The sequence below is a fragment of the Equus asinus genome, chromosome 11, assembly GCF_041296235.1.
Source record: "Equus asinus isolate D_3611 breed Donkey chromosome 11, EquAss-T2T_v2, whole genome shotgun sequence".
Lineage (NCBI taxonomy): Eukaryota > Metazoa > Chordata > Mammalia > Perissodactyla > Equidae > Equus > Equus asinus.
This window is the reverse complement of record NC_091800.1, coordinates 29,398,452-29,421,211: the sequence shown is the minus strand read 5'-3', so window position 1 is coordinate 29,421,211 and position 22,760 is coordinate 29,398,452. Positions and strand designations below refer to the sequence as shown.

Here is a 22,760-nt window from a genome sequence, read left to right as displayed (position 1 = left end):
ATTAAATCTTCTTTAAATGGTAGACTTCTCCAGAGAAGCCATCTGGTCCTGGACTTTTATTTTCTGGGAGATTTTTAATTACTGTCTCAATCTCTTTACTTGTGATTGGTCTATTCAGATTCTCTATTTCTTCTTGATTCAGTTTTGGGAGTTCGTATGAATCTAAGAATTTATCCATTTCTTCTCAGTTATCCAGTTTGTTGGCATATAGCTTTTTGTAATACTCTCTTATAATCCTTTGTATTTCTGTGGTATCTGTTGTAATTTCTCCTCTTTCATTTCTAATTTGTTTATTTGAGCCTTCTCTCTTTTTCTTACTGAGTCTAAGGATTTGTCAATTTCGTTTATCTTCTCAAAGAACCAGCTGTTTGTGTCTTTGATCCTTGCCTTTTTTGTTTCAATTTCATTTATTTCTGCTCTTATTTTTATTATTTCCCTCCACCTGACTTTGAGCTTGGTTTGTGCTTCTTTTTCTAATTCTGTTAGGTGTAGTTTAAGATTGCTTATTTGAAATTTTTCTTCTTTGTTCCTGTGGGCCTGTATTGCTATGAATTTCCCTCTTAGGACCACTTTTGCTGCATCCCATATTAATTGGTATGGTGTATTTTCATTTGTCTATAGATATTTTTTTGATTTCTCCTTTAATTTCTTCCGTGATCCATTGGTTGTTCAGTAGCATGTTGTTTAGCCTCCACCTATTTGTCCCTTTCCTAGCTTATTTCTTGTAGCTGATTTCTAGTTTCATAGCATTATGGTCAGAAGAGATGCTTGGTATGATTTCAGTCTTCTTAAATTTATTGAGGTTTGCCTTGTTTCCCAACATATGGTTTGTCCTTGTGAATGTTCCATGTATACTTGAGAAGAATGTGTATTCTGCTCTTTTTGGATGGAGTATTCTATATATATCTGTAAAGTCTATCTGGTCTAGTTTTTCGTTTAAATCCACTATTTCTTTGTTGACTTTCTGTCTGGATGATCTATCCATTGATGTAAGTGGGGTGTTGAGATCCTCTGCTATTATTGTGTTGTTGTTAATATCCTTTTAGGTTTCTTAATAGTTGCTTTATGTACTTTGGTGCTCCTGGGTTGGGTGCATATATAAGTATTATGTCTTCTTGGTGGGGTGTCCCTTTTATCATTATATGTTGCCCCTCTTTGTCTCTCATTACCTGTTTTATCTTGGGTCTATTGTGGCTGATATAAATATGGCAACACCTACTTTCTTTTGTTTGCCATTAGCTTGGAATATCATCTTCCCTCCCTTCACTCGGAGCCTGTGTTTGTCTTTGGAGCTGCGATGTGTTTCCTGGAGGCAGAATATTGTTGGGTCTTGTCTTTTAATCCATCCCACCACTCTTTGTCTTTTGATTGGAGAATTCAATCCATTTACATTTAGAGTGATTATTGATATATGAGGGCATAATGCTGCCATTTATTGCTCATTTTCCAGTTCTTCTGCATTTCCTTTGTTTCTTGTCATGTGTATTTTGGACTACCAATTCAGTTAGGTAGTTTTCTATGGTGGTTTTTTTAGTTTTCTGTTTATTTATCATTTGTGTCTTTGTTGTAATTATTTGTTTAGTGGCTACCCTGAGGTTTGTGTATAAAATCTTGTAGATGAGGTAGTCTATTTTCTGATAGTCTCTTATTTCCTTAGACTAAGCCAGTTCCATCCCTTTCCTCTTCCCCTTCTAAGTTATTATTGTCACATTTTATTCCATCTTGTGTCGTGAGTTTGTGGTTAAAATCATGAGATTATATTTATTTTTTGGTATTTTCATTTCCTTTATCTTTAATGTTATAATTTTTACTAACTTGTTCTGATAGAGAGGTGCAATTTTCTGATTTTGTCTACCTATTTATCTCCTTACTCAATGCTTCGTAACCCTTTTCTTTTTTTTCTTTGCCCAGGTATGAGGGCCTTCCTGAGCATTTCTTGTAGCAAGAGGCCTTGTGGTGATGAACTCCCTTAGCTTTTGTTTATCTGGGAAAGTTTTTATTTCTCCAACATATCTGAAGGATATTTTCACTGAATAGAGTATTCTTAGCTGAAGGTTTTTGTCTTTCAGAATTTTGTATATATCATTCCACTGTCTCCTAGCCTGTAAGGTTTCTGCTGAGAAATCTGCTGAAAGCCTGATAGGGGTTCCTTTGTAAGTTATTTTCTTATGCCTTGCTGCCCTTAATATTTTTTCTTTGTCATTGACTTATTCCAGCTTTACAACTATCAGCCTTGGAGAAGGTCTTTTTACGTTGATATAGTTAGGAGATCTATTTGCTACTTTAGAATCCTTGTATTTCCAGCTCCTTCTCCAGCTTTGGGAAGTTCTCAGCTACTATTTCTTTAACAAGCTTTCCGCTCCATTATCCTTCTCTTCTCCCTCTGGAATACCTATAATCCTTAAGTTGCATTTACTAATTGAGTTGGATATTTCTTGGAGAATTTCTTCATTTCCTTTTAGTCTTAGTTCTCCTCCTCCATCTGAAGCATTTCTATATTTCTGTCCTCAAGACTGCTGATTCGCTCCTCCATAATATCAGCTCTGTTGTTCAGGGAGTCCAGATTTTTCTTTATCTCATCCATTGTGCTTTTCATCTCCAGTATTTCTGATTGCTGCTTCTTTATAGTTTCAATCTCTTTTGTAAAGAAGTTCCTGATATTGTTGAACTGTCCATCTGTATTTTCTTGTAACTCATTGGGTTTTTTATGATAGCTATTTTGAATTCTCTGTCATTTAGATTATAAATTTCTGTGCCTTCAGGATTGATTTCTGAGTACTCATCATTTTCCTTCTGGTCTGGAGGTTTAATATATTTTTTCATACTTCTCTATGGCGTGGATTTGTGTCTCTGAATAGTGATAGTATCTGGTTGCAGCTTCCCCCTGCCGCCACCGGGTGAGTATCAGGAGATCTGTGTTCTGAGCCTTCCACGGTCTGCGGCTCACTCACTCACAGCTGCTGGCTACTTTTCTGTCTGTGTGGTGCTCTAGCCGACTGGCTGAACTGGAGTGCCAGGTGCGGGGAGGTGTGCTTTCTTTCACCTGCATGATCCTGGAAGCGTTCTCCCTCTGCACTCACTGTCTGCTCTCCTGGGATGCTAGCTTGTTGAAGACACCTCTGCAATAGCTTTGTCAGGTCTGTGTGGGGCTTTCCCATAGGCTGTGAGGGAACTCGGAGAGTGATGGTGTTCCCACAGAGGGCCGCTCCTGCTGCTTCTCCTCTCAGAGCTGCGCATGTTTCTGGGGTCACTGCTGTTTGGGAGGGAGAGGGGATTCCCCTTACCTTCTTCCACTTCCTCCAGGGGGTCCAGCACCTCCACCTTCAGACATATGGCTGCGTGGGTCTCTCAGACGTCTTTTGTGTTGTGTGAATGTCCTCTGTTGGTATATGAATGTCCTTTTTGTTGTATCTTAGAGAGGAGAGTCTAAGCGGAGAGCTCACTCCGCCATAATGCTGATGTCACCCCCCCCCCATCTCTGAACTTTTATTGGACTTTGGGAACATAAGTTAACACTTCCTTATTGTTAAGTTATTTGACCAGTGTTAGTTTTGTATAACCAACTTGATTGACTTTAAGCTCTTTGAGAGCTAAAATAATTTCTTAGTACTCTTTATAGAGTAAAACTTATAATGAGAGCTTGATACTTAGTGGCCAGTTATTACAGGCAGAAAGTAAAATAGAAGCATTGTATCTTTTTCTGTGTAAAAAGATGTTTTAGCATCCAAAACATAGACTTATTAGTGTTTTACTTTGTTTTAGGTTCCTAAATATTTGTCACAGCAATGGGCTAAAGCCCCTGGAAGAGGTGAAGTTGGGAAACTGCGGATTGCCAAGTAAGTTATTTATGTACTTTTGACATTTTAAAAAGCTGTTTTTTGGAATTTTTATGAGTCCTTTTGAATGAAATTACAGTTCTTTTTCAAGTAGAGAATTTACCTGGAAAATGAGAAATAATGAGCATGTCAAGGTTTATCAAGAGATGGTTAGGTACCCTTTAAGGAGTCATGTGTATACATGTATGCAGACACCTTCACCCCTCTGTTGACAGGTGTGAATATAAAGTCAAATTTATTGGTAAAGCTTACTGGCAGCGAAGCAGCAGAGTATATAGTTCCCTTTTCCCTCCATCATCTCCACATCTTGTGAGGAGGTGTGCTTGGGTTGGGTATAACTGGATGCACCAAGTTAAGTGCTTCAGTAGAAGGATTTTGCCACTGTGCCACCATATCTTTTTATAGAGGTGTTGGAGGAGGGTAGGGAACACTTAGTAAACATGTAAGCGTAGTTTCTGATTGAGGAAATGGCCTTGTTAGGGAGGGAAGCCTCCAAAACTTAGCCCATGTCAGCCATGGTGGTGAAAGAGTTCTTAGTAGCAGAAGAGAGGGAAGCGCCAGTACACAAGCACTTTGCAAGCCAGTACTTACATCATGTTTGCCAAAATGCTATTGGCCAATGCAACTCGCATAACCAAGCCCAGATTCAAGGGTGAAGCAATAGACTCCACCTCTTGGTGGGAGTCACTGCAACGAATTTGTGGTTGTCTTTTGCAGTCTGCCACATCCACGTTCCTAAATCTAAGAGGCAGCTAGCAGCCTTCTGCTTAATTGACCTTCAAGAGAATTTGATGTAGTTGATCACTTCTGTCCTCAAACCCTTTTTTTCACTTCACTTCCGGGACACGATTCTCTTGATTCTCTTCCCTCACTGGCTGTTCCTTCTCAGTCTCTATTGCTGGCTCTTTCTCATCTTCTCAGTCTCTGAGTGTTATTTGACCCCGGTGCATAGTCTTTAGTTCTTCTGTCTCTTTTGACTGACTTCTAGGTCGTCTCACCTGGTGTCAGGGCACATACCAGGTGGTATATAAAGATACAGCTCAAGCCTGGTCTCTCCGCTGATCTCTACACTCATATATTTGACTTCCTCCTTTAGGTTCCTACTTGGATGTCTCTGAATCATCTCAGACTTAATAGTTGCTATTCCTCTGTTCCTTCTCTCTGGAACATTCTTACGCTAGATATCCCCATGGCTTGCTCCATACTTTTAGGTCTCTGTTCAAGTATTGGCTCAGTGAGGCCTTTCCTGACCACCCCATATAAAATAGCACCCTGTGCTCTCTGTCTCCCTACTCTCTTTTTTCCGTCTGTAGCACTTACCACCATTCGTTCATGTAGTTGATAAATATGTATTCAGCTTCTACTGTGCCTGTTGATAGACTGTGTATTTGTTGTTTGTATTGTCCATCTCTCCCGCTAGAGCATAAGCTCCACAAGGTCAGGAGTTTTGTCTTGTTGACTATGTAATCTCCAGGGTCTGGAGCAGCACCTGGCATAGTAGACACTGAGTAAGTGAAACTGCTATAACAAATTTAGTAGCAATAGCTATTTTATTCTTTGATTTCCTTAGGTTATAGTTCCAAAAATGAGGGAGTTAGAAAATTAGAGCGTGACATTTTTCAGGCTTAAATTTTTCCTACTTGGTTTCCCAAAGTATAAGGCCTAGCGCTCTTTTTGCCTCAAATACCTACTGTCTCTATGCAAAGCTTATACTTTTGGGGAGATCATTTTAAAGTTTCCTCATTAAAGCCAATCAGCTGTGAAGTTTGGATTTGGTGAACACCCTCTGGATTTTGTTCTTTGGAGGAGCAACACTGTATGCTTGGATGATTACTTTCTCTTTAAAGTGAGAAACTTTGATGCCTTCATGTGTTTATGCCCTAAGTATTTTGTTTTTTATCTTACTTATCTTCATTCTAGACATATCTTTTAACTCTTCAATTTTGTTTTAACAAGATATTGATTGGAAACAGGTATGCTTTTATATCCACAGTTCTGAAATTAGGTAGGGACAAGTAATATCTTCTTTTCTTAAGAAATGACTACACATTTAATAGTGGAACCAGTCTTGAATTCAGACCTTTAAGTGATAAGAAAACTCTAGCAGGTTCCACTTCCAGCTCTCACTATCAGTGAGACTTTGGCAGGTCACTTAATCTTTTGAGTTGAGACTCCTTATCCCTCAAGTTGCCTGTTTTGTAGGCCTTTTGTATGAATCCAGTGAGATAATATGGAAATGGTTGTCATTTGTTTGTGTATTTAACTTTATAAAATGAGCGTATTCCTGGAAAGTTGTAGATAAACCACATTTTTTTGATGAGTTGTCATACTTTTATTGAAAGAAAAAAGGACCACATACTTTTAATTGAAATCTGTGGTGACCTTTTTTCTTTTTCAACGTGGAATCCTTTGTAATGTGGTTAATTACCTGCTTTTTCTATTGTGGACTTCAGAATTTCTTGTAATTAGTTTTACTGGAAATGAGAGCCACTGTTAAAATAAAATCTCAAAGTGTATGTCCCTGAGGAAAGGCAGGCTGAAGGAAAAACATATGTACGTGATGAGCCATGTGCTATTGTAGAATGACCACACTAGAGCTCGGGACCTGGGTTCTGGTCATAAGTGATTGTTAATAGTTGTCTGACCTTGGGCCTCAGCCCTCTAAGCCTTAGCTTTCTTGTTTGTAAAATGTGGGTAAGAATGCCTTCCAGAACCCATAGGGTTTTTATGAGGCAAATGAACTATCTTAGGCTTTGTTAAAATGCATTGTAATCTCGAATGTTCTCCTTTCCCTACCATGAATATTGCCTTCCTGAAAACCTGTGTAAAAATGCGTGTTTGAGGAATGTAAAATCTTTCTTTTGGTGTGGGGAGGAGGGGCTTGTATGGGAAGTAGAGTAAAAGGAGCTGAGGTTCAGGGAAACCTATGTAAGCCCTGTAGGGGAGGAAGACGTTTCCTCTACCTTCTCTGGGTTCTTCTGGCTGGAGAACGAATTAAATTCACATGAGACAGAATAACAGGAGAAAATTAAACAAGCTTTATAACATGTATACATGGGAGAGGCTCAGGCAAGCTGAGCAACTCGCCAAAATGACTGAAGCCCCCACCTTAAATATCATATTCAGCTAAAGACAAAGGAGGATGTTGGGGATGGGGGGAGTCAGTTACAGGAGGTTACCAGACAAGCACAATAAACAAATGCAGATTTAAGTCCTTGCCTTCCCTATTGATTAAGAGTTTCTAGAGATAAAGTCATCCCCCCTTCTTCCTGTACAGAGAGGAACACACCTTTACAGATGGAGATTTCCTTTAAAATGTGAATGTCTCCTAACAAAGGGCAAGGAAGTTCCACTCCTCAGAGCCTCCTTCCCTGTCCCAGTTTATTAAAAGTAACCAGCCCCAAATAATCCTCATGCCAAAGAGACATATATTGGGGTGGCCAATGCCAGTCCCCCACAGCCCTAAATACTGCTTTAATCTCTAAAGTAAAATATTAAAGACAGCATGCTAAATAGGCAATAATGGATGTGCTGCAACTTTTCTTTATCACTCTTTGCTTGGTAGAAAATTTCAAGCTCTTTTTCTCCCTTAGTTTGAAGCAGGTGGTTTACATAGTTGTTCCTAATATACCTCGGGTGGCCATACCCCCAGATTTGCCTATAACAGCCCCATTTTACATGTTTTCCCTGTGCAATTATTGATAATGTCCCCTCATTCACTCTCCACAGTGTCCTGGCTTTGACAATAAACTATATGTTTGCCCTTAATGTTAACAGATGTGTATGTGTATTTTATATGTAGGTCTAGCAGGTTTTCTACCTAACATGATACATAATCAATCTTGTAGAAGACCTAGATCCTTTTAATGATGAGAACAGATTTATAGTAATTAGTACCCTAAGATTGCTATAGAAATGCTTGGAAACTGCTTGTTCCAAAGTAAGTCTCTGGCTATTTTGTTTATGTTACTAATTTTCTTAGCTTTCATTCATTTTACTGAATTACTAAATTCACTGTTCAACACATGTAGGATGAGTGAGGAATGGCTTAGCAGTGCATGTGACTAGTTTATCAGGATTTTATTTGATTTCAAGCTAATATGAGTCATCAAGTTTAAGTGGCTATAAACAAAAGGCTCCATTAATAGATGTTTTTTGTTTAGATTAAAATGGGATGATAATCCTATTCTTTTCTTTGCCAGGTAGCTTACAATGCAAACATTATGTTCATTTCTTAGTGCTGCACTTAGAGACATGGACAAATAAGTTCATTCAGTGGAGTGAGACTAGGATAATGAGAAAACTGAAAAAAAACCCAATGTCCTGTGAAGAATGTTTGAAGGTACTATGGCTGTTAAGAGAAGATTTAGAGCAGACATGTGAAACTGTCTTCAAATATTTTTAAGACTAAAAGATGTATAATCAACTATTGATTCTTAGGCAGATTAACCAGTTTATGGGTTATCTGTGTGGTTGAAAAAAAGTATATTTGGGTAAAAAATGAAAATGACTAAGGTTTTCAAAAGGCAATGTGGCATATTGATTATGAGTGTGGACTCAGGAGTCAGTGAACTCTGAGCTTTGTCTGGACCTTGTCACTTACTAGCTGTATGACTTTGGGTAAGTTGCTTACCCGCTCTGTTTCTTTATCTGTTAGAGGGAGATGGCATTAATACCTCATAGGTTAAATGCATGTAAGATACTTAGAAGTATTCACCTACTGTCTTGCCACACATAGTACGCGGTGCAAACTGTGTACCCTGCATTGTGTCTGATGTGGTGTGGGTACACACCTCCCCTCCCCGTCACATCTCCCAGAGTCAAGCAGCAGCAGCTTGCTGTGCGATAGCCAGAAGCCAGGAAGATCTACATGGTGTTTGTTCATTTCAGCAGACAGGACTGGGAGAGGCAGAGAGGAGGGAGAAAACATGCAGCTGGGAATGCAGCTCTTCCCAAATTTGGTTCTGTTTATACCTAAGAAAGAGGGGCCTAGTTATGAGTAAGATGAAAGTAACAGCATATTTTAACATTTGGTAACATTTCAGCCATTTTTCTCAAGCAGTTTATGCGATGTTACTAAACCATTGTACTTGGATTATTTTTGTATCTTTGGACATCTAATGTGTACCACATTTCAGTTAGTTTATAGTTTTGACTTAGTTTAATTTTAAAACTGACCTTTCTGCATCACCATCCTGCCTCAGAAAACTTCAGTTTTCGGTTTGATATATGTTGTATTTTACTCACAGTCATGCAGTCCGAACTAATGTGGCTTCTCTTAGTGACTCTTAATTTTTTTTTTCTTTTTGAGGAAGATTAGCCCTGAGCTAACTACTGCCAGTCCTCCTCTTCTTGCTGAGGAAGCCTGGCCCAGAGCTAACATCGTGCCCATCTTCCTCTGCTTTATATGTGGGACGCCTACCACGGCATGGTGTGCCAAGTGGTGCCATGTCCGCACCCGGGATCCGAACCGGCAAACCCTGGGTCGCCGAGAAGCGGAACGTGCGAACTTAACCGCTGTGCCACCAGGCCGGCCCCTAGTAACTCTTAATTTTTAGGGTTATTTCTAAACACATTTGACATTTAAGTTCATATGGGGCCGACTAATAAAAACTATGCGAACAAAAAATCAGTGAGATATAATTTTTCTGTTATAAAATTAGTAAGTTTAAAACATTGTTAGACTGTTGATAAGAGTTTAAATTGGTACCAACTTTCTGAAGGGCAGTCTGGCAACATACTTATGTGTATATATACACATTTACGTATATACATAATATAAACGCACGCACACACGGGTGTTGAGAACTGTTTGGATGACAAACTCATCCAGCAGGGTAGGACTGGGATAGAGAGAAGGCTGGGGAAGTTAATAATAAAGTTAATAAAGTTAATAGTAAGTTAATAATAAAATGTTCATGCCTTTGACCCAGCAGTTTCATCAATTTCTAGGATCTTAGCCCATGTTAGTGATGCAAAGATTGATGTACAAGGATACTCATTTCAGCATTGTTTGTGATAGAGAAAAATTAGTAATATTCCCAAATTCCTTAGTAAGGGATTAAGTAAGTGAACTGGGCACATTTTAAATTTATTTAATACTTTTATTTTAAAACAATCTCAAGCTACAGAAAAATTGGAAGAACTGCACAAAGAACAGACAAAGACGTTCTCCTGCATAATCACAGTACACTCCTCTAAATCAGTAAATTAATATCAAATAATACCACTGTGTAATCCTTAGACTTCATTCAAGGTTTGCCAGTTGTCTCAATAACATTTATAGCAAAAAGATCCCATCTACAATCTTGCAATCTTGCTTTGTGTTCTGTTGTCAGGTCTCTTTAGTTTCCTTTTTTTTGGTGAGAAAGTTTGGCCCTGAGCTAACATCTGTTGCCAGTTTTCCTCTTTTGTTTTCCCCCTCCTCAAAGCCCCAGTGCATAGTTGTATATCCTAGTGGCAAGTCATTCTAGTTCTTCCATGTGGCATGCCGCCACAGCATGACTTGATGAGCTGTGCGTAGGTCTGTGCCCAGGATCCCAACTGGTACACCCTGGGCTGCTGAAGGCAGAGCGTGCAAACTTAGCCGCTGGGCCATGGGGCTGGTCCCACTTTCCTTAAATCTAGAACAAGTCTTTGTTGACTTGTATACTATATAAACATCAATGCTCTTGATGTTTACCAGGCAGTTATTTTATAAAATTTGGGTTTGTCAGATGTTTCTTCATGATTAGATTTGGGTTATGCATCTTTGGCAAGAATATCACAAAGGTGAAGCTGAGTTTCACTGTGTTCTAGCAAGGTTTCCATGTTTTCATTTTGTCCCATTGCTGGTAGGGGTAACTTTGATCACTTGAGTAAGGAGTGTCTTCTAAGCTTTTTCACTGTAAATTCACTCTTTTCTCCTAATTGTTAAGTATTCTGTGGCGTTGTACTTTGAGACTGTATAAACACTCCATTCCTCATCAAAGTTTCCGCTTTATTTATCGATGTTAATATGAACACATGGATTCCAGTTTTATTCGGTGGATCACAATTTGTTACCATCATCGTTTATTCTAATGTTCAAATTACCCAAAATTTAGCCAGTGGAAGCTCCCTTTTTTCCCTTTATTGTGGTAAAAAACACATATAAAATTTACCATCTTAACCATTTTTAAGTGTATAGTTCAATAGTGTAAGTCCTGTGTCATTTTGACATGTCCTCATCATTCTTTGAGTGCTTATGTTTTGGCTTAGAAAGATGTTTTAGACTCATCTTGTACATTTCTGTCTAAGCCCTGGAGTCAGTCATTTTTCCAAGGAGTGGCGGTTCCTTCTAAAGGAGAACGGTATTTAGAAACTAAGATCTGGATACCACAAGTGGTCACTGCTGCTCCCAGGGCCTCTTGGGGTAGAACTAGGGAATGTATGCACACACACACCTTTACATCTATGCTTATTTCTATATCTGCATACATTGAAAATCATGAATTTACACCAATATCCAATTCCAGTTCAACACCACAGGGTGTGTTGCAGTTTTCTCCCTTTTCATATTTGTACCTGTTTTCTGAAGGTGAGAAACCTGATTCTTAATATATTCACTTATTTGTTCAGAATCCCCCCCTCCCCCCCACATGTGAATGCCCTCCTCACCCCGCTTGGGCTCTAGCACCCCTCCTTAGGCTGCTTCCATCCCTGTTCTGAGGCTGCGTTCTGCCTCCTTACCTCGCCATGTGGATGCCCCTTACCCCACTAGGCTCTGACACACTTCTTGTTGAGCCATTCCTTTATGGGGATGCCCTCCTTATCTCACTGGGCTCTTGACACCTTGCCCCAGGCTGCACCCTCCACCCCAGGCACTTCTCCACCCGACTTGGGCTGTGACCAGCATTCTCAACCCACTCTGCAGTTTCTTAGATTGCTTGGCCTCACCTAATGGTTTTTGAACTGAATTGTTTAGGGAGGGGACTTTTGAATAGGAATTAAAACAAAACAAAACAAAAACAACAAAAAACCCTGGAGAGCAATTAAAGACTTGGTATTATTTGGTTGATGTTCGTACCCTGGAAAAGGTGGTGCTTTATTGACTGTCAGTGATTAGTGAAGTCTGGCCCCACTGGTGTCAAATCTAAGAAGTGTTTTAAGAAATGTAAGAAAAAGGAAAGACAAATGATTAGGTTTTTTGTTTTTGTTTTTTTTTAAAGGCAAGAGGAACAAGACTGGAGTCTAAAGAAGTAGTTGTGTGATATTGAGAAATAGGCTCAGAGCAATGAAGGAGAAACTGCACAGCATTGTGAGGCATTCAGTGAAAGTATAGGCCAGGTGTTTACTTCATGCATTTCTGAAGATATTACTGTCTTTTATAATAGTTGATGTTTATAATTTTAACCACAGTTCATCATGGAAAGGGTGTATTTTAGTTGTAACATAGAACAATAAAAGGTCATGCATACTTCATACATTCACACACCAATACAAAAGAGTGTGGGATCCCTTTTCAATGGAGGAAGTCAAATACTGTATGATCTCACTCATAAGTGGAAGATAAAAACAACAACAACAACAACAAACAAACACATAGATACAGAGGTTAGGTTGGTGGTTACCAGAGGAGAAGGGGGAGGGAGGAGGGCTAAAGAGGTGACAGGGCACGTGTGTACGGTGATGTACGGTAATTAGTCTTTGGGTGGTGAACATGATGTAGTCTACACAGAACTTGAAATACAGTGATCTACACCTGAAATTTATATAATATTATAAACCAGTGTTACCTCAGTAAAAAAAAGCAAAACAAAAACGTGTAATCCCTTTAAAATAAGTTTTGTCTTCAAGGATTAATTATTTTTCTAGAAAATTAATTCAGAGCTCATTAATCTCATCCTTCCAGCTATGATGCCATTATAATTATGTATATGAAAATGAAGTTGTCCTCCCCGCCTGTGTTCCCTAATTGCGTCTGGGTGATTTTCTAGTCACCTAGACTGGAAATGTCAGTGTGATCTTTAATCCATCGTTTTTCCCTTGCTGCCCACTTCCAGTCATTTCCTCTTCTATCAGTTCTGACAGTTTAAATGCCCTGTCATACACTCCTCCTTGCGTTCTATCACTGCCTGATTCAAGCCTTCATTACTTTTATGTGGGTTTTTCCATTAGTCCCAATTCAATTCAGTAAACATTACCCAAGTGCCTCCTGCATCTTTGCCCTGTGCTTTGCTGACAGCACCTTGGTCTTAAAGGTGACTAAATTCAGTGTCTCTGGAGTCCACATTCAGGAGTGATAGGGAAGGGACCTCACTCAGTTCATCTTTTCCTAGCTTTCTCATCTGTGTTTCCATGACAGTGTGTTGTACTTCTGTCATAAAGTTATTATCCTGTTTATAGTTGTTCATGGATAGGATCTGTCTTTTTTCATTAAACTAAGACCTTCTTGCTGTCAATGACCTATACTCATACTATATCATGCACTTAGCACCGTGCCTAGTGGATATGTAGTAGACAATGACAGAATGAGTGATTAAGTGACTGAATGAAGGCAGAGTGGAAACTCAGTGTGGTGTTATGGAGAAACAGTAATTTTTTAACTAGTCTTCATATCCATTCTCTCTATATTTTCTGGTCCAAGTTTCTTGGAGCATATCTTTGTACTTGTTATTCTTTTGTTCAAACAGTACCTGTGGCTCTCCATTGCCTAAAGAATGAAGTCTGTGCTCTGTCTTGTGATATTTAAAATATTCCTTGGTCTAGCCCCAGTTCTCCTGTATAGTTTATCTCCCACTGTTCCTTATTTTGCACTCTCCCTTCCAGCCGAATCTGATCACTTTTTCATGATCAGACTCTTCGGTGGCTTTGCTCGGCTGTTTATTTCTAATACTGTGTTCTCATCTCAGCCTGTTGAAATCCCAGTACCCTTCAAGACTTAGCTCAGAGCTGCCTCTTTTGTCGAGCCATTCCTTAACTCTTAAAATGGCAGAAGTGATGTCCTCCTGTCTGATCCTGGCATATTATGGCTCTCTTAAACATTGAAATTTCTCTCCTTTTATACTTACAAGTGTAGCTTTTATACCTTCTGCTGAATGGGGACAGGACCTTACGTTCAGTACTTTGCATATAGTAGGTATTTCATGTATGTTTTTTAAAATTAGCCTATTTTATAGAGTATACATTGATTCCATGTTTGTAAAAAAAACATTAAAAAATATGTAATTCAAATAACAGTGACACACCACACAACAATGTTTTGGTCAATGATGGACCACATATGGACCACAATGATGGTGGTCCCATAGAATTAGTACCATGTAGCCTGGGTGTGTAGTAGGCTATACACTCCTTTTTAAAAAATTTCTATTTATTTTTATTTTTTTGTAAAGATTGGCACCTGCGCTAACATCTGTTGCCAATCTTCTCTCTCTTTTTTTTTTTTTGCTGCTTTTCCCCAAAGCCCCCCAGTACATAGTTGTATATTCTAGTTGTAGGTCCTACTGGTTGTGCTGTGTGGGACGCTGCCTTAGCACAGCCTGATGAGCGGTGCCGTGTCCACGCCCAGGATCCAAACTGGCGAAAACCTGGGCCGCCGAAGCGGAGCATGCGAGCTTAACCTCTCAGCCACGGGGCCGGCCCCATATACACTCTTGATGTGCACATGATGATGTCCACACGATGATGAAATCTCCTAATGATGCAATTTGCAGCATGCATCCCTGTTGTTAAGTGACACATGACTGTATCTAGAAAATAGTCTGGAAGGATATATACTGTTCCACGTGTAACAGTGGAATTCTGGCTAATTTAAAACTTCTTTTGGCTTGTTTGTATTGATAATTAATGTTTTTTCTAATGTTTACATATAGGCATTTATTGTTTTTATAGTGGAGAAAAATTGCATATAACTTTAAAATGTTATTTAATAATTTTTGATCTTTAAGATTTTGTTAGGTAAATGAAACATATTCAGCTAGACAATATAGTAAAATTTGCTGAAATACGCTATATCTGGTATTAAATATGCATTCACATGCTGCTGAATGCTAAAAATGCTCAGAAATAGAGATAAGAATTGTAACAAGATCATTATTTGGATAAACTATTAGAACAGGTTGTAATAGTGTTAAGTGACACAAACTCATAATATCTAAAATACTCACGTGGGATTAATGTGACTTTTTTCTCTATAGGATTACAAATAGAATAGTTGAAGAGAGCCAAGGGTAAATATTAGTTAATCTCTCTAAATGTAATATTTTATGTAAATATGAGGTAGTTTTATTTCTTTTAGTGTTTGGCTTACATTTGAAAAAACATGAAATCTAGATAATTTAAAATTTTCCTTTTTTCTTTTTTAGGAATCAAGGAAGGACTGAGGTAAGATTATTTCTATGAAAATTTTATTTAAAATATGAGATTATTTCACTAGGCATTACCAATAGTAAAGAGAGGGTGGTGTTTGCATTCTGAAAGACTCCACGTCAAACTAGTGGCTGGTGGTCAGGAACACATAGTAGTATAAATGCCTCTCATGTCTGAATGAATGGACTCCTTTCTAGTTGTTCATTCTTAGCATTTTCCTACGTTGACCTAAAATATCCCCTCTCTCGGTCCTATGAAACTTAGTATTGTTTCACTACTAACTTTAACATTATTTCAGTGTGGCAAAAGGCATTTGATTTGGATTTTTGAGGGTTTTATATTTTGATCCAGGGCTTAATTTGTGGTACCTATCACATAGTAGAGAGAGACTTAATAACTACTTAATCTTCCCATGTGGTTGGGAGATCAGTATTTTGTAAATCCCTTTGATGTAAAATTTGATGTTCTTTTGGGGGAGATCTGTTATATAGTAAAAATCATTTTGAAAGAACACCTACTATGTCTTTTTATTCTAAACTTCAATATTGAGTTATCTTTGTAAATATTTAGTTGTATTTGTTAAAATATTCAAAAATAAAACAGCACCATGAACACAAACAGTAGTCATTAAGACCTAATAAAGAAATGTATTCTCTGTTTATAGGAGTGGTTAAGCTTTCTTAGTAAATAGCTCACGTCTCCCCTCTTTAAGTATAATTGCTTTCTTAATACTCTTGAAATGTTCACTCATTCAGCAAATACTGTTTTCCTTCTATGTGCCAGATACTTTGCTAGGAGATATATATATATATATCTATAATGTATGTATTTAAGGACATACATTTATATTTAAGGATTTAAATATAATAAGAGATGATCCTGTGACCTCAAAACCTTCGGAAAATAAATTTTACTCCTATTTTGGAAATAGAATTTCGTCAGACCAAAGAACATTTGAAAGCTGTCTATAATGGTAGATTAGCCCCATTATTCTCACAGATGGGAATAGATTCTCTTTTTATGACTAAGTATTAAGGATTTTTTGATAAAGTTTTAGAAAAATGTTAATAAAGTGACTAGAAAAGATTCACATTTTTAAAAAGTATTTGATTTATAATCAGAATTTTTTTACAGATACTTTGAATACAAAACTCTGTTGTAATAAGCTCTGGTTAATGTGTCTGTCTGTTAGGTGTCATTTACTTTGAATGAGGATCTTGCAAATATTCATGATATTGGCGGAAAACCAGCTTCAGTCAGTGCTCCTAGAGAACATCCATTTGTCTTACAAAGTGTTGGAGGACAGACATTAACTGTATTTACTGAGAGCTCATCAGGTAAGTGGGAATAATATTATTTCAGGTGATTCCTGTACACATATAGATTTTCTATCTTGACATACACTCTAAGGTCATTAGCAAGACTGTTTCACCTACTGTTCTGTCTACCTCTGCTATTCATATCATACTACTTCTCTGCTCTAAGTACTTTCCTGCGATTGATGAAATTTTGGCTGTTACTCAAAGGGTCTAGTTTCCATTTGGGGCATGAAGAAATAGAACAAAGCAGATGGAACAGTGTGGTGCATCAAGCTGTCTTTTAGGATGTTGAAGAAACAGTATCCTAAGCTTTGCCAAGATAAGGTCATACTTCCATGTTTTGGTAAATTGATATTCAGCAACTATAAGTTGTGTTTTAAAAAATATTGCTTAATATTAGGGAATATTTTAGTCTGAATTTTTGCTCCTGTATGCTTTCTATACTGAGGGCCTTTTTAAGGCATAGAGATTAATTTCTTTTAATCAGTATTGTAAATTTTGTGTATTTGCTAACAGATATTTTAACAGTTCAGTAAATCGGGAGCAAGTGTTTCAGTTTGTGAATTCAATACGGAGAGAGCTTTTTTCTGGCATATATGTTTATGTTTATTTTCATTGTTTCTTGATTTTAGCCATCACTGAATTTAGACTATTACTATTAAAGCAGCAGGCCAACTCATTGTAATGGAGCTAATTTTTCATGTCTAATTCAAAAAGTTTATTGGTTGTATAAAAGAAACAGATCCGGGATTTTGTTATATCTTCATTAAACTTTACAAAGAAAGCTGTAAGAAATTATAGAATGTTAAAAATGTCATTGTTTTAAAAAACAGAATATGTTCATATAAATTTTTGTGGTGTCTTGGGTTACCAATAGTTGCATAAACTGATCTTTTAAAAAAGTTAGTCTTTATTTTTTCCCCCTTGAATATAGAATCTAACAAAATGGTAAATTGTAACTTTTCTTTCATGTAGTTTAAGGTAAAAGAGTTGTTTTATTGCATTATTCTGCTGCTATAGTAGTTTGTAGTGTAGTATTGTGGGAGGTAGAAAATGTTAAACACGTGCATCTCCTCCTGGAGAAGATGGAGCTGTTCAGCACGTGTTGATTGTATGCTGCATTGTGCAGGGCATAGCGTAGGCACGTACAAGGAATCCGAGATTTGTCTTGCCATTCATGGCATTTAATAAGACCTATTGAACCCATGAGGTTTTCTCTACTGTTGTGGTTGTCCCTGGAGTGGAAGAGGCATGGCATTAAGACGGTAAAAAGGAGGCAGAGGCTTGAAAAAGGTTTTAGGTGGGGAAACTTGAATATCTTTGTAGAAAAAGGTACCCTATTTCAGATTTTCTCTCTTACTAAGTTGCTGATTTTTCCAAAGTGTGATTTATTTGCTGGTACTTATACAAAAGACAGTGATTTAGAAAGCTGAGGTTTGTTATTCTCCAAATTAATCTTCCATTTTTAATCTTGTAAATCCTTTAGTGTTGTGCTCTTCTTGAACATCTTGTGTTCGCATTTCTGGTTACAGTGTTCTCCGAAGTGAATATGGTATTATAAGGATGATCTCGGCAGGGATATGGAAAAGATCAAGATTGTCATCCTTTTTCTGGAATTTGGACAATATGTTCTTGCTTTGTAGAACTATGATAATACAAATGCAGGTCTAAGTTGCTGTGAGATTGTGTACACTATAAGGGAATATTTAGCTTCTTAACCTCATTAATCATTTCTGTTTCATGTCAGTGCTCCTTGACTCTCTTTGAGCCTTGCTGTGCTTTAATTTCCTTATTTGTGAAATGGGGGATAATTATTTATGTTTATACATAAATAGGAATATATTTAAAACAGAACAATGCTCGGTACATACTGAATGCTCAATAACTCTTAGCTGTTATTACTATTATTAATATTAAATCTTATTTTTAAACACTTTAGGCTTCAGTTTTAAGGCATGTACGTAGCTCTATCTGGGTATTTATCACTTGATAAAATTCAGCCAATGGAGATTTTTATGTTTAGTGTTTTGATTACCTCGATGACTGAGAAAAAAGCTCCAGAGTTGTCATTAACAGTTTATTTCCTTTTCTGAGGAGCCTTACATCATTTGCTATTTCTACTCATTAGTATCAGTTCTACAACTGGGTTTCTTGGATCTCTGGGAAGTCATAAATAGCAGGGGCTCTGTGACTGCCATGACATATTTAAAATGTGGATGTATATGTATATCAGCATGTTTTTCTATAGGACAGGACCATAGGTTTCATTGGGGTCTGTGACCCAAAAAAGCTCCAGAGTCACCACTCTAGTGTTACCTTGCTTGGTTGTGAACCTGCCAAATAATAAGTAACTGAGCCATTTTACAGTGGTTAAGCTGTTTATTTTACATTGAAATGTACACAAGGCAGGCATTATCTTGAATATTTTTATGTTTTCCCTCAAGCACAGAACTATACCTGTTTATAAAAAATTGCTTTTCTAGGCACTTCATTTCTTTTTAATAGTGTACAGGTCTGTAAAACTTAGAATTTTATAAGAAAAATTAAAACTTCAGTTGAGTGTATGGAGTTTAATTTTAATAACTTCATTCCTTCTGTTAACATACTTTTGCTGGTTTTTGAGAGACTCCTTTTGAGCTGTTTATTGTAATGATTAAATTCTACGTATTTGAGTATCTTTGGGGGAGATGAGATTAGAGGGAACAGATACGTTTTACAATGCTTTCACCTTAATTAAAATAATCTACATTTCATGAGTGGTTTAGGAACACAGTTAATTTGTTTCTGGTTGAGTGTTCCTATCTGAGAGAACATATTTTATTTTTAAGAGCTATTTTGGATTAGCCCTTCTTCCGCCTCCACATTTCTCTGTGAAATTCTAAATAATCTATTTCTCTATTAAATATTTTCATGGGAATCTATATTAGCTAGTACCCGTATCTCTACCCTTATTTAGGCAGAAATGCCTCATATGTTTAACCTTTATTTTTTTCCCCTTTGGGTCTTCAGTTTAGTATTTTTATCGACTCTTTGTTGTTAATTAGATAACTACTATTTCTTTTGTCCTTTGCACCCCTACCTTTGTTGAAGCTTAGGTTTTCTTCTTTATAATTGCCAATTCTAAACTAAAAGTTGTTCATTCATCTGTTCAACAGATATTTTTGAGGCTAGGCCCTGTGCTGGAATAAGAGTAGAGTCCTGTCCAATTGGGCAATTGGTATGTGAAAAAATAATTATTACAGAAAGTGCTCTAATGGTGCTATGTACAAAGAGGAAAAAAAGGTGTGTACTTTAAGAACTGGGAAAGGCTTCAAAAGTGGGTATAATATTTGCGCTGCACCTTGAAGTATATGAATAGGATACATTAAATAGGAGGAAAGAAAGTGAAGATAAACTTCATTTTTCTCACCTTCAAGTATCCTATTCTTCACTTTGCTTTCTCCTACCTGTCATCTCTCTGTTATATCTATCTAAAATCCATTAAATAGTCCTGGTTAGATCAAAGCAACAAAGCTCATTTGTGGACTTCATAGTCTTGTCTAGAAATGAAAAAGTTTGAACTAGTGCAATGGGAATGGAAAAGAGGGATCCTGTTCTAGAGACAGAGGTAATTTTGACAGCTTTTGGTGATGAATTGAGTGTGGGGAAATTGGATGAGTGAGAAATCTAGAATGGTTTCTAATCCTTTTTTTGGCTTGAGCATCTGGATGAATGGTAAAACCATCACTGAGTTAGAAAATATTGAAAGAAATGGGCAGGGTTAGAGCTGATGGTAACTCAGTGACTTTTTTGCTCTAGGTTTTCGTTATCTTTGACCCCTCTGTAGCAGTTCCACAAATTGATACTTGTGTCTACTTTTTTCAGGCCCTCCTTTATTTAGGCTTGGGATATTTTAGTGAGCAAAATCTCAGCCTTAATGGTGCTTACATTTTATTAAGAGGAAACGGCAACAAATAATAAATATAACAAGTAAATCCTATCACAGTTTAGAAGGTGGTAAGTTCTCTGAGAAAAAAGCAGTCAGTGGGATGCGGAGTACTAGGTTGAGGGTGGGGCTTGCACTTTTAAATAGTGTGGTCAAGGTGGGCCTTAATTAGTGTGGTCAGCGTGGGCCGTTGAGAAGATGGAATTTAAACAAAGTCTTGAACTCCTTCAGAAGAGTTAGCCGTGTGGAGTTAGTTAGCCAACTAGGAGTTTTCAAGGCAGAGGGAACACATTCACCCTAAAGTGGGGAGCAAGTGAGGCATGTTCCAGGAGTAGCAAGGAGGTCAGTGTGGGTGGAATAGATGGGCAGAGGGGAAGAGTGGTAGGCTTTTAGGCCGAAGAGGAAGGAGATTGGTGGTGGCAGATCATGAAGGGATTTGTAAACCATTGTAAGGATTTTGGATTTTCCTCTGAGTGAAAGGGGAGCCACTGGAAGGTGTTGAGCAGAGTGATGATTTGATCTCAGTTACATTTAAAGGCTCACTCTGGCTGGGAGGTTGAGGAGAGATCCTGAGGGCGAGTGCGGAAGCTGAAGGCTATTTCAGTAATCCAGGGGAGAGATGGCAGATACCTGGACCAGGCTGGTATCAGTGACAAAGGTCTAGTCACTCATCTTATGTCCAGTTCCATCTTTAGTTGTCTTAACAAACAGTCTGCTTGGATTTCTTATCACCAGAAACTCAGAAGATATGAAATCATGTTGATTTCTCCATTCCTTTATTTGCATATATCCATATTTCTGTCAGTGATACATCATTCTTCTGTTCTCTTGGCTATAATAATTCTTAGCCTCACTCTCACAGTCATCAGTTGCCTCATTTGGTCATTTCTATAGTAGAAATCACACACGTATATTTCTTGATACTGCTTAATCCAAAGTGGTCCTCTGAAAACTTCCCTCTCCTCTCCACCTTCTTCTAATTCAGTCTGTTGGAATTCCTTATCTCTTACAATGGCTTCCTGGCACCTGCCTCTGCTGTTCTGGTTTTCCTCTGCCAGCGATCTGTTTGCCTTTTACAGTCATGACCACCTTTCCCTTTACTGTTCTAACCTTTATTGATTCTTCCTTCGTCTCGACTCATATGGCAGTAAGGACTCTAAAGATACTTTTTAGAATGGTTTTTAAGTGAGATGGCTTGTCATTAACAAAAGGATGGATTTTCTTCCTTCAGAGTTAACAGTCTTTTCCTTAAGACACTTTAGGTTCAAAATTGAACATTAAGTTCCTTTGTTCCCCATTTTGTTTCTTGCTCGTCATACTTGTATTCTGGCACAGGTGATTCTTTTACTTTCTCTTTGCTAATCAGAGAAGTTTAGCACTGTGTGCTGTGACACTTGGTTAACCACTGTATGCGTTATGATAAGACATATTCCCTGGGTAATATGGCAGTGGAGACAATTGAAAGTATGTGAGAATTTATTTGGTTGTTGCCTGCCCTATTTCCTTTCAAGCTTGAATTTGGTAACATATACCAACACACGTATGTCTTAGAATGTATTAGTTTGTATTTGAAGAAAGATGTATATCCATGGGAATGCTCTTTGAAGATGCTGTAGTGTCAGTCACTTTGCAAACTGAACTGATACTGTAGAATTTATAATCTGCCTTGTATGGACTGTCCTACCAGTGTGGTAAATGAAGCATAGATAAAGGGAATGTTTTCATTTTTAAGTTGAATGTTTGAGTGTTTATGGGAAACATTAACTTGGTCCATTTCCCCCCTTTGTTGAGAATAAGATATCCGTTATATAATTTTCAGAGCTTTAAATTAAGCTTTATATATATATATATATATATATATATATATATATATATGTATGTAGATATGCTTGTTGGCATTCAAACTACAGCTGTTTTTTCTTGGTTGAATTTTTTTTCTTATCACTGCTTTTAAACATGAATTACACTCTGTTGCCTAAATTATCACCATATGCATATTACTAGTTGCCATACAATGAGACTCTGTGAGATTTTCTTTAGCTTTATCTATCATAATTGTAATTATTTTGTATCACTTTAGTGCAGTGGTTCTGGAACTCTTTGGTCTCAGGGCCTGTTTGTATATTACATGTTAACATAAATAACATTTTTATGAAAAAAGACTCCCAAGCCCTGTTTTCCAAAATAAATTACTGGGAAGAGTAGCATTTTGCAAATCTCATAAATGTCTGGCTTCAAAGATAAACTGAATTCACGTATCCATTTCTGCATTCAGTCTATAGTGATATGTTGTTTTGGTTGAAGTATCTGAAGTAAATCTGACCTCTTACAAATATGTAGTAAGAAAAA

General features: G+C 37.5%; 1 protein-coding gene across 1 annotated transcript in view; it reads left to right on the top strand.

The window, feature by feature from the left end:
• GTF2F2 (general transcription factor IIF subunit 2) overlaps positions 1–22,760 on the top strand; it is a 149,707-nt gene that overhangs the window by 15,228 nt on the left and 111,719 nt on the right. Inside the window, exons 2-4 of the mRNA XM_014838875.3 lie at positions 3,763–3,836; positions 15,164–15,182; positions 16,360–16,504. Of these exons, the coding sequence (XP_014694361.1) occupies positions 3,763–3,836; positions 15,164–15,182; positions 16,360–16,504 (238 nt within the window). The remainder of the gene's footprint in view (positions 1–3,762; positions 3,837–15,163; positions 15,183–16,359; positions 16,505–22,760) is intronic.